The sequence below is a fragment of the Bombus vancouverensis genome, unplaced genomic scaffold, assembly GCF_051014615.1.
Source record: "Bombus vancouverensis nearcticus unplaced genomic scaffold, iyBomVanc1_principal scaffold0030, whole genome shotgun sequence".
In the NCBI taxonomy this organism is placed as follows: domain Eukaryota; kingdom Metazoa; phylum Arthropoda; class Insecta; order Hymenoptera; family Apidae; genus Bombus; species Bombus vancouverensis.
Window position 1 is genome coordinate 63,784 of NW_027468921.1, and position 12,755 is coordinate 76,538.

Sequence of the window (12,755 nt, forward strand, 5' to 3'; positions counted from 1 at the left end):
AATCAGAATCGCTATTGGCAAAAACCATCGCGAACATTTGTCCTTCGCGCCACCAAAATTCTATCTTCTGAGATATTTTTCGCGTTTCCGAGGTCATCGCCACTCTCCTTAACTTTGCCTTACGATGTATAATATCTCGATGTTACGGTAGTTAGAAATTTGTATTAATTTGGAGAACCTTGCAAAAGTACGCAAATCTGCTACGATAGTCGGATAGAGAGTATCGGCAGAGATCTGTTCCTTTATCGTGAAACTCTCTCGGACAACTTAGATGCTACCAGATATCGATTCTCGCATCCAACCATTTCGTAATAAACGTAGATCACCCAAGAAATTTCTCAATTGTCATCCGTTAATTTCGCGCAACTTTTGCTTTATTTTAGCTACGTGGGAACCTATTAGTGCGCAAATGTTACCCCGAAAATGTTACTCCTCTGTGCCAAATATCGTTCACGTGTATAATCAAAGTTGCATAAAACCGCGTACAATTGCATCAGGAAATTTCTAATAATTTGCTCGTCTCGCAGGACGAAAACAGGCTCACGAAGGATCCCTCTGTTCTGGCTATCGAATGTACCGCAAGCACGTAGTTTCAAGTGTCCGTTCTCTAGAAAATTCGAAACAATTTATGGTCGATGGTCGAGTGAACGGTGCAACGGTCGAGTCGGAAAAATCAGAAAGACAAATCGTCATAGTTCGAACAGACCGGGAAGCAGAAACGCACTTCCATGATCATTTGTATCGTTGCTCGATCTGTTGCTGCGCAATGACCGAGCAAGCTGTTGATTTTTCTTTTTCTGCAATGCTACTATACTCTACACTCTATGCTTTATACCGTTCTTTTGCCCGCTATTTACCTTGTACGCGAACTTTTTATCGCTAGTGGATTGCAAAAATCCTTTTTTATCACGAATTTTACGTGACAATGCGTAGGTCAGGGTGGACGTAAGACAAAGGAAGGTGTAGATAAATAAGACAGGGTGTATTTAAAAATAATAAGTTATTTATTACAGTTTATTTAATATGTATACAGGCTATTCGTATTATAGCAGCGATAGCTAGTGTTAAATTGACAATGACAGTTTCCATCGTAGTTAATATTATATTGGTTATTGGCCATGACGAAGGCGAATTTTGATAGCCCTGGTCGAGGTCGGTGGTCTGGATCTATAACAAATAATACTATATTAATATAGCAAAGAAATGTCGTAAATATCGATATCATTTGCAAGGCGATTCTTTTTGGGCATAGTGAAATTATGTTGATCAGTTTGTGGATATTAGGTTGAAATTAGATAATAAAGTTATAGATTTACCCGTTTTAAGGGATTGTTCAGGCGCCGTTAATTCACTGGATATGTCGCCCTGAAGCAGGATGTTTAAATTTTGGATCATATATTGTACTGATAGGAAGTATTTTATCGATACAATTATGAGTTTATTTGATTAAAATATCTAACGTAGTGTCTAGTCACCAAACGAATTAGTAGATCAGCCGTGAACAATGGCAGTAATTTGTATAATAACAAAGGATAAGCCAAATATAGCAGAATGACTCATCGGCTAGCGGGAGGTTGTGTCTAATTATCAAAAGCGAAAGAAATATGAAAGATCCTAGTTTGTAGGACTTGTTGACAATCAATGTCAACAATTTTTTCGTTTGGTCCATAGAATGTTTTGAGTGGGCTGTATTTCGACACACGACAAAATTGATAACGTAAATAAATCTTATATATTTGTTTCAAGAAATGATAGCTTGTTTGTGAGCGGTATCTTTAGACAGGTTGTTGAAAACTGGATGTTAATTCGGATTTTATATGTTCAATAACTTCGCATGAGTATTTTAGTCAAATCTAGCACGAATCGAACAGGTGAAAACAATCTATACGGCGTTCGTGCTGAGGTGGTATGGTGATAGGTGCGTAAGGAACTACTCTTGGTGTTTTTAACGAACAATAGCTTATTTAGAACTAATCAACAATCAGAGTTAACAATTAACAATTAACAATTACACTTAACAGACAATTGGTAACAACTAACAAATAACGATAGACACCGAGAGATCATTCGACGCGTTGCTATGCAAATAATACCGAGGAGTTACGCATTTAATGGCGTAAGACAGACTGCCTGTGCTTTTGTTTCGGATCGCGCAGATTCTTCCCTTCGTAGCCCATCGATATCGTAGCTCTTCCGAGCTGTATGCTCTTCCGAGAATTCGGCGGAAAGAGTGTGAAGATATCGATGGTACATTGGGCACGTCGGTGTTGCGCTTTGGCGGCGTCGCGCTTTGCATCCGGAGCCGTTGAAAAGTTCCGTGGCCCGTGCCGCCACAGTGCTTGGCAGGCTTTTATTTTGTTTACCTAGTGGATCGGTATGATAGAGTTCGAGACATGTGGAAAGTACGGCTTCCAGGCAAGCAGGGGCTGATTCAGCGCATTAAAATAAGAAGAAAATTTCGTATAAACGTTTTCGAGTAGACGCTTGCTTTGTGTCACAGTACTTTCTTACCTATCTTTAGAGAAATTACTCGAATCGATCAGTTCCAGTTTCTACGGAAACGCGAATGCGTCGCGTCATAGATCGTCCATCTTGTTCGAACAGCTTACACGAATTTGTCGAAAATTTTGATCGTCACGTCAACTAACGTTTTATAAGTAAGAGATTTTAAACGCCCCCGTATTTAATAATCGAACGGATTCGGATCCGAAGAGCGTATTGGTCCGGAAATAAGGCCAGCACGATTTATCTATTTTCCAAGAAATCGTTCATCTGTGTAATGTTTAGCATCGCAAAATAAGCTATAAGCGGAACGTATGGTCATATTAGGCATATTATGTTATATAAAATTTTCTTCTTATTTCAGTATTCAGAATCAACCTCTGCCATATTTTCCACGTGTTCTGATTCACCTTGTATAATATATAAGAATGATAATTGCAAATATATTTGTATAATAACTCTATGATAAGCGCTTAATAATACATACAGTGAACTTGTAGAGAGTAACGTTTGCTGACTGTCGGAGGCACATTGTTGCTGTCTATGCAAAGACAAGTGCCCATTTCTTGTCGAAGAACTCCAGTCAATTCTAGCGTTTCACCCACATAAGTTTTCAACGCTGAAACATGAAAATATATAGTCGTTATTTTTTAGCTTTGCCTCTATTTGATCTTCATCTTATCTGCTTACGCGCTTAATAATAGAACTAGGTTTGGTCTACGTAAAAAGTAACTTCTTTTTATTAAGACTCATATTTATTAAGATTTAATAAGATACAATTTATTAAGATACATGTAACGAAAGGCAGGAAGTAGTAACATTTTACGTGAATTTGCATGGATCGAATATGCTGATGTGCTTACGAATAAGAGAGTATTGATCGATAATTATTAAAGCCAATTGTTTGTGACATGGGAATAAGCAAAAGTCATTTTTAAGTTTAAAGATCTTTAGTTTAGTATTGAAATGTGTTTAATGTATTTTAGCAAAAGTAGATAAAATAGGAATATTAAAAAGTTGTGTTTGGAAGACAAAATTTGACAAAAATGATGCATATACAAATGCTATCTGTGGTCATTAATATATTTTTTCGTTATCGACAGAACATTTTCCCTTGATTTTATTGACATACTGGATTAATCACTTCTTTAAGTTACTCGTTCTTGAAACAACATCAAAATCGTATATTGTTTCGTGCTAAAAAATCTACTAAATCCATTGACAGTGAAACGATATTTCGTATACGGTTCTTACAAGAATTATTATTATTTAAGACTTAGGAAAACGTATATACAGTAGCCACGCACACTGTGCGTATTTCTGGCGCGCGTTTCCGTTCAGTGACAGTACTTCGGCGGACTGGATTGCCGAAGCGAAAGGGTTAAAAAAATACGATAAAATCACATGTAGCTCTCTATTTGTCTAGTCGCTTTTGTAGCAATATCACTATGTCCTCTGACATACTTGAGGTTTCTTACAATTCATAAATTAAATGAACAACTGTGCAAGCGAAATCGCTGCTGTAGAATCCCCGCTTCTGTAGAATCAGTCGTATGGATTTCAAAATTTAGTGTGTCGCCGGGATTAGCGTTATCCAAAGTACGCCACAGGAATAGAACATAAAGATATTTCTCAAAATTTGTTATTGCTGGTATGATATTGCTGAAATACAAGGCTGCAGTTTCGTAATGTCGTCAAAACATTCAGTTCTTTTTTGGTCAGTCACTTTTCGCGTGCTTTGTATTGCTCTGTCGAATTTGAAAGTTTCTATTACGATAGCGGATGGTGCGAAAGACGCAAGTTTCTAGTATTTTAGAGATGTCTGAACGTCAGCTGCGTGATTATGTAACAAAAAATGGAGATATCCACTGAAATATTTTAACACGCAAGAGATTTCATGTTAAGACAATACACGCAAAGTAAATACACACGAATATAATAGTATATCCCTTTCGATGTCATTCGATTTTTGTATCATTCATTTTTTCCCCGATATATTTGAGCGATTCGAGATAAACAGGATACACTTCTAAACAATTTCTCTCAAAAGTGGCAGGAATTAATATTTTTTTATTCTGAAAACAAATAACTCTGGAAATATTGAAAATGTAAAAGAATAGGAAGCTTAAAATCCGTTCACTTGTCGATGCAATGAGCAGAACTATACATATTTGCGATAATAAGAAGATAAAGTATCTCTAATGATACTTTTAATACATCAAAAGGCAAATACTATAAAAAGATTCGACGCGCTCTTTGAATACAGCTACTATCAAGATGTATAAACATTAGAACACATAATTAGCCTAGATCGTGTCGAAGTAGTAAGTACGTATGTACTTTTGACGAATTTTTAAATTCAAAATTCTTTTGAAATCACGTTTAAAATACAGTTATTCTTAGAATATGATTTAAAATATAATCTTCTTTTTACTTTTTGCGTAATTTATTACGCAAATCATTACTAAAGAAAGTTACTTTCCAGTTGTGTTACAAAGTAATCCACTTTGTATACAGGTATGTAATAAATTGCCAGAAACTTTGATGAGAACGAACTTTTTATTAAAAAAAGTGACATCTTTCATGTATGATTTCCTCTTCAATCTAATATTTGCTTGGTAGTAGTATATCAAATATTTTTGAGCTAAAAGTAAGTAATAAATATTCGGTAGGTTTATATGCGGAATGCATAAATAATTGTTATGAGTATTGAAAGTATTACATTTTTCTGTCTAAATCGTTTCGGTTCAATTTGGAAAATCTTATTCTGCGTGTGCAATTAATACCAGCAGCATGTCAACTCTAAAGTTTCATATCACGAAAAGAGTTTATGCAAAAGACGAATAAGAGTTAAGTTTGACATCGAGTAAAGAAAACCCAATTTGAAATTGATCTAACAGTGTTTTTCTAAATTATTTCTAGGTATTGTTCAATTTGTTCTTTTCTCAATATTGTTGGATTTAATTAACGCAGCGTCATATTTACGCTAATATCTGCTTGTTAAGCATAATTTTAATATATAATAACATGATCTATAACTCTTTACAATTTATATTTTATCATGGCATATGTTTTAGAATATTCTCCGGCTTCTTGTAATTTTTATTCATACCTATTCCACGTGTATCATGTTCTCTTTATTAACTTGAAACGTTTTACACGCACAGGTGTACGCGAGTACTATCAATTACACGTACATACAGAACTTCCTCAAGCTAATATTATCAACTCTAGAGCTATTAATAAATGTTCATAAAGGGGATACTTCTTCACGACATGTAGTTTAATAGTTTATTAACACATTGACTGCCACGCGTGTTTTCAAAAAAATCTGCGTCAGGCCACGCGTACAGCAGTACCAAGCGTTCTCTGCTAGGTGCTCCTATCGATATTTTAGTAATGCGAATCGCTCAAGTGGTGGTCTCAAGAATGATCTTTCGTTTCGCTTGTTCGCTACATTAAAACCGCTAGCTGTTGTCGAATATAACGAAGGAAAGTGTGGTATAGATTATTCCGATCAAATGGTTTCTTATGCCACCACAATTAGAAAAGGAATCAAATGGTACAGAAAACGTGGCATTCAATTCCTTCTGGGAATTTCTGTTGTAAACGCTTTGACGGTTCACAAAATTGCAACAAGGAAAAATATAAATATTGGAATATTTAGACAATTACTAGTTGCAAAATTATTAGGGTTGTCTAAAAATACGAAGAATCCTTGTCTTCGACAGAGTCAGCACAATATCGCCGTTCGGAAAAATGATTCCGGAAGAAGCATTAGACGCGCGTGCAAACTATGTTATGCAAGTAAAAGACGTCGAATGGACCGAACAAAGGCACAAAAGAATTTGAAGAAAACAACAACTTCTTGTCCAAATTGTCCCGACCAACCTCAGCTATGTATAGAATGTTTTTCTTTATTTTATTTTTATTTTATATTTTTTATTTTATAACAATTTTTATTTACAACGTATTACAACGTATTTTTATTTTATAACAATTCAACAGTTTTATTATTATGAAATATCTTTTCAAATACCTACGACGATCCTTAGCAAGTAGTCAAATAAGCGACACCCGAATATGGGTTACGCGGCCTGACCAGAAACTTTGCTGACACCCGAATGCGGGTGTCGTGGTAGTCAACGTGTTAATAAATGTTCTTCAGTAAATTATTAATTTGAATTAAAATACTGGTGGAACTAATATACCTAATTTTGTTTTTATCATGTATTGTTTATGTAGATAGCTTGCTGAAAAAATTGTGCAGGAACGAATCGCGTAACAAAGTACAGTGCATTCGAGATGTAACATTTCAGTGCAAATAATAAATTATTTTCAAACAAATAATCAAAATTTTTATTTAAATCTTCTCGAGATTTTTACGTATTACAAGACAATTGTTATTTTATAAATTCAGAAACATAGTTATATCCACTGTATATACTACGTACATATATGTATAAAATATATGATTTTTTAGGAATATCTCTCTACTTTAAACTGTTACTAGCAAAGATACTTTGCAAGTAGCATTCTTATATGTTGGATTACAAGCTATTTTAATTAGCCTTGTAGTGAATATACTGTACAATATTTGTAATTTTAGCGAATGTTGTGATACTGTTCTGTAGGAGTACCAAAACATAGTTATCTTCTATTAGCAAATAAAACTCTATTTTTGATGAAATTTAGTAAAAAATATTAAAGTATCCGAGGAACAATTTCTTTTGCCTGCAAAAGTCACTTTGAGCCGGTGAAATCGAATCCTCAAGATTTTGATTAACTTGTGATGATCCGAGATACAGTAAAACTTTGCATCGCTCTATTGAAAAATATTGGTGCGCTAGGAATAAATCTCGAGTAAATAATGAGTTTACTATGTTAAAGATAAAACGTGTAACAGGCATTACATGTAAGAAATACAATGCGGGCAAAATAACAGTTCACTTAACATTTCTGTTAATTTCTAAATACATAGGATTTTTCTCCAGATATTAGCGCTTTTATTGGAACAAACAAATGAAAATGAACAATTCCGTGTAACATATTTCGGAGCCATATTGATCTGATATGTCAAACATATACATTGATATTTCGAAAATTAAAAATTATTTTCTAGAGTTGACATGTTGTTTTTCTGGTAAGTAAAATTTTTTTAATGTATACTATAACTAATTTATTAAGTGTAATTACCAGTTATTTGCCCCACTTTTATAATTTCCTTTGTATATTATATACATTATAATCTAAAACGTAACGTAAAACTCGAAGCATAGGGTCTGCGTGTGGCGAGCCACGGGACAGAAACCGTTGGAATGTTTACTGTCGCGTGTCGCCACGAATATTTCTTTTAAGGAGAGCTATAGAATTACTCCATACCTTTGTTAGGCAAAGCGTTCATCCCGTGACCGCGGCTACGTTCGGCAACTGACTGTCGCCTCGAGCCCAAGCTCACTATCACCAATCTCGAACAATTACAATCGGATTGAATAACTACAATTGTTCAGTTACAGCTATAGTAGACTCTAGGTTACAATGTTGCGGGATTATCCAAAATTCCAAAGGCTCCGGTGTTCTTTCATCTCCGACATATTTATGTGACACAGGTATATTCGTGTCGATACTTGTCTATTTCTACCGAATATTAATATACATATTTATAAGTACCACGAGTATATTCTCAAATGTACATGTTTCAACTAACTATTAAAAAACTAATTATTATAATCGCGATGTGCGAGAAGACCTATCCTGAACTAATAAATAAAGATTTGAGAAAAATGTTACTACTCACGAGTTTAAAAAATATCCGCGGTCATTATGCTCGCAAAAAGTTCTACGTAATACAACCCCACGCCGATTCGCATCTTTCCATCCTATCACACGATTGAGTGACCGGAGGAACAGAAATGCATGCGACTCACCGTTAGGAGGAACAGAGGAACAGAAGCGTTACGCCATCGAACTGCCGTGCTATCCCAGCAGAACAAAACACGATGAATGACTGCTGATTATTTGGAAAGCTGGAGATAATGAAAAATGCAAGTTTATTGAATTTGTAACTTTGCTAATAATAAAGATTGAAATGCTAATAAACTTAGATAAGTACAAAAACTGAAACTCTGATATGAAAGTTTAAAATCTAGAATAATTCCTGAAATATGTTAGTTATTTGTTTTACACTTCGATATTAAGACTTTAACTAACACTCTTTTTATTTTAATAGAAGAATAACCCGAGAAGATCCTAACCTCCCAAGTTTTTAATCAAATTGTATTCCCTAATTAATAGCGTTCAAAGCAAAATATACAAAATATACAAAATATACAAAATATACAAAATATACAAAATATACAAAATATACAAAATATACAGAATAGACATAATTAAAGTACGATATGTAAAGATACTTACGTTCTTGGCTTCTGAGCCACTGTTAGAACATTCCCAAAGAAGACGGAAAAGTTGAAGCTGTGATATGTCTACAACAAAACATAAGATATCGTTTATATCGTTAATACATAATGTTACGTCCGGTGACTCTGTACACAAACCAGGCCCCAATCCGCGGGCAACATGACAGCCAGTTGTCTACGCATCGTTACTGCGTACCCTCAATAGTCTTCAGGACCCACCATAAATCTTGGCATTTTCATAGTTCTTTTATTTCAAGTGTTCCTTAAATTTATTGTCTACTACGGAATGATACGGGAAAGTTGGTTTTTCTCACGTTCGGTGTCTCCGGCTAGCAACTTTCTCTCCGGGGCGGTTAGAACATTTCCTTGCCCACCAACCTTTTTCTCATCCAATCAGAAGCAATGACTATTGCCCTCACTTTCCTAGTCAAAACTGTCATCTACAAATCCGATGGTCCCGTGCGCTAGACACACCCATCGCTAGCCTTCCTCCGCCATAGTGTCACGACCGGCATACTTCAAATCCGACGGACTGACGATAGAGATAGAGATAAAGATGTGGCGGCACTCGGCGACAATGTATATCGCTGAAGTGCCTAATGAACCATCAACATCCCAACGGTCCTTCCACCGAAGGTTCTAGAAGAAAGAGCACGTGGCAACGATCGCGGACGCCTAGCAAATGCATGGACGGTAGGGATGTTGAGGGATGACAAAAGAAAGTAATCGAATCCGATTGAAAGTAAAATCGTAAGAGTCAGTCTTAGAAAGTCACGTCTAGAGTTCGGAAGTAGATTGTAAAGTGTATTGATGTTAGAAAAAAAATAAAGTTTTCTTTTTTTATTTTTTTACCTCAAATTCCTTTTTTATTTTGTTATTTTACGTGACAATAGCATCGTCACCGAACTTTACTGATTTTCCATCTTTAGAACAGTCGACATCTCTTGACCGGGTTTCCACCCTTAGATCAGTCACCTACTTCACTTATCTATACGCACCAGCTCAACTATCTTCTCTACAAAATTGTTGGAATAAAGTGCGAATTGTAAACCGTTATCTCAGTGTAATACTTCATATAACCACCTCTATTGTCCTAACCGAAATAGGGAATCGATCATTTCATTTGCGAGAATCATACCACGAATGTTCGTTATTAGAACACGAAACATAGTTAACACACAACGGTCGCGTGTTATAAATATCCGAAAATATTTCCAAGAATTCAAAAGTTCACAACTAAAAGAATGCTTAAAGAATGCTAGAGAAACGCGCGCGAAGCCTTGCTTTGAAGTATTTCAGTCTATTTGCGCGCCACCTCTATGAAAAAGACACAAGTTACAAAGTTGCAATATATGACGGAAACTATAGCAAATTCACGTAATATAGAAAAATAATTTGAATTCGATATACCAATACCTAGTGTGTTACAATACCTATAGAAATAGTTAAAGCTGTTATTGTTAAGATTTCTATGTTTCAAACTGTCTACACGAAGCTATCGTTAAATTATCAAAGATTCTACATTATGAATTACATTGAAACAATAAAATAATTTGTTACAAGTTCGTTTGAAATAAGAGAATGATTTCATATATTTGAATGAAAAAAAGTGATTTGTTTAATCGTATTTACTTTCATTTTAATATTCCAAATAATTACGAAACGATCTATTATGAAATATGTATCAAGTATATTTTAAAGTAGACATAAATTGTATATCAAATGTTACCCATGCTCGAATAAAAAGGCAATAGAACCGTTCATACACAGCTGTCTTAGTTAAAATAAATTAAACGTTACCAGATTTCCATGAAAATTCATCAGACTGATCGTTGATCGTCGTTGCGTCCATATATTAATATTCCTGTTACTTCTATATTATCCCCGCCATCGATCGATAACCTGCACAAAAACAAACTAGAAATGTATAAAATAATTACATGAAAATACGATCAAACGATCAATAACGATTTTATTACGAAAGCTTACGATACAAGCTACCGGTAACAGTATCATTTTGTAACTAGACGATTAAAGAGAGATACAAACAAAAAATTTCAGAAAACCACCTAATTTCATTATCTGAATGTTCGACAAATCGTTAAATAAACGTGGATTGATTAAACGATATTAATAACGAGATATAAACGATAGTAAAAAATATAGTAATGACAGTAATGAAGAAGTGACGCCGCTAATAGGTTAGAATAGGTTACAAACCTGACGCAACGTGATCCATGTTATCGATAGAAAAGAAGACGACTGAATGGACTCGTCGCACCTTAGTTTCGCTGAGCAGCTTCCAAAGTGGCGTAGTGGGAAGGATGACGGAGATACAAGCAGATACGGAAAGTCAAACGATCTACACAAAACGATCTTACACGAATCTTTCCAAATTTCAAACAAAGGATACATCGCGCAATATCTATATCTCACACAATGATTACATCCATCTTTATAAACATCGTACTGTAAGATCGAAAAATAAGGATAGAAATTTTTTTTCGCTTACTTACAATTTATTAATATTAAACTGAATATACAGATATAAATTGGACAGAGAACGATATTTATTTAACGGAACTAAATGCAATACTCGTATCTATATCAAATAACTTTACAGTTATTTGATCACTCTCGTCACAACGAATCTAACACACACACTCTCTCTCTCTACAACTCTATCAATTCTCACGACTCTACTCTTCGACGACTCGAAACCTCTAACGACTCTACTCTTCAACGACTCGAAAGCTCTAACGACTCTACTCTTCAACGACTCAATTAGCTCTGCTCTTCGCCAATACAATCCTGCCCGGTCGTGCTCGCTCTTGTTCTCGTCCTCTCACACACACACACTTTTCGGCTCACATACTTTGGCCTCTCGATTCCTTGAAATATGAAACCGTACCTCTGTTTTGACACTGCTTATCCTTTCTCGCGTCGCTGTTACTAGGCGCTCTTGGATGTAAACAAACCACGAAAGACGACGTACACGGTGCTTTCTAATTTCAACCGATCTCTAATTCAAATCTATTCTACGATATTACAGTACGATAATTCGTAGCCCCACTGGTTTGCATTCGGCATCAAAGACACATTTGTCTAACCTGGGACGAGAGAAAGAAAATGAAGCTACTGACGCTGTATGTGCCCCTAAAAGTAGGCAGAAGCCAAAGAGAAACTGCAATCAATCGGAAAATCAAATAAAAATCACGGCACGAACGAACGAGTTTGCGATCTTTCGGAAGAATCAATGGACGCGTGTTTCGGCAGAAAAAGAGAATAGAATTTTAATTTTCCTTGCAAGGTGGATAAGTATCATTGTACACGATGAGCTCACAATGCTCTTAACATAGACTAACCTATCTTACGAATAATTAAGGCTAAAACGCACGCATTCCACGGTGTCTCACGGCGTATGTATTGAAATTTATCAATTAGAATAGGTACAGCATGTTGTTCCAAATAATTATACCTGAACATTGAACTTATCGTCGAAGAAACGAAACCATGCGACTTACCAATGGTAGCACGCATCAATGGATGATGAAAACTGGTTGGCTTTGATCTAAATTGCACTTGCTCCCTTGATTCCATGAATACATTCTATGAATAAATTGATATAAATGAATAGAGTAATTATCATAAATTATTAGTTTAACTGTAGGTAAGGAAATAATTAGGAGAGATAAATGATTTTCGATATCTTACGATTGGTATAAAGGAAACTAGAATGCTTTTGCAAAAATATCTTAACCGCAGAGAGAATTGTTTTATCAAATGGCCGTCATTGAACGCTTGGATCGATTGATTAGGACGGAGTATTTAACG

The 12,755-nt window shown here is 35.2% G+C and overlaps 1 protein-coding gene across 1 annotated transcript; it reads right to left on the reverse strand.

The window, feature by feature from the left end:
• Positions 1-1,018: 1,018 nt before the first annotated feature.
• Positions 1,019-12,755, reverse strand: LOC143304335 (uncharacterized). The gene is made up of 6 exons (XM_076626793.1): positions 12,636-12,755; positions 12,446-12,530; positions 11,142-11,283; positions 10,722-10,823; positions 2,990-3,121; positions 1,019-1,167 (listed from the first exon to the last, which is right to left on the reverse strand). Exons 4-6 carry the CDS (start codon positions 10,771-10,773, stop codon positions 1,019-1,021), a joined length of 333 nt encoding a protein of 110 aa, XP_076482908.1. The 5' UTR covers positions 10,774-10,823; positions 11,142-11,283; positions 12,446-12,530; positions 12,636-12,755.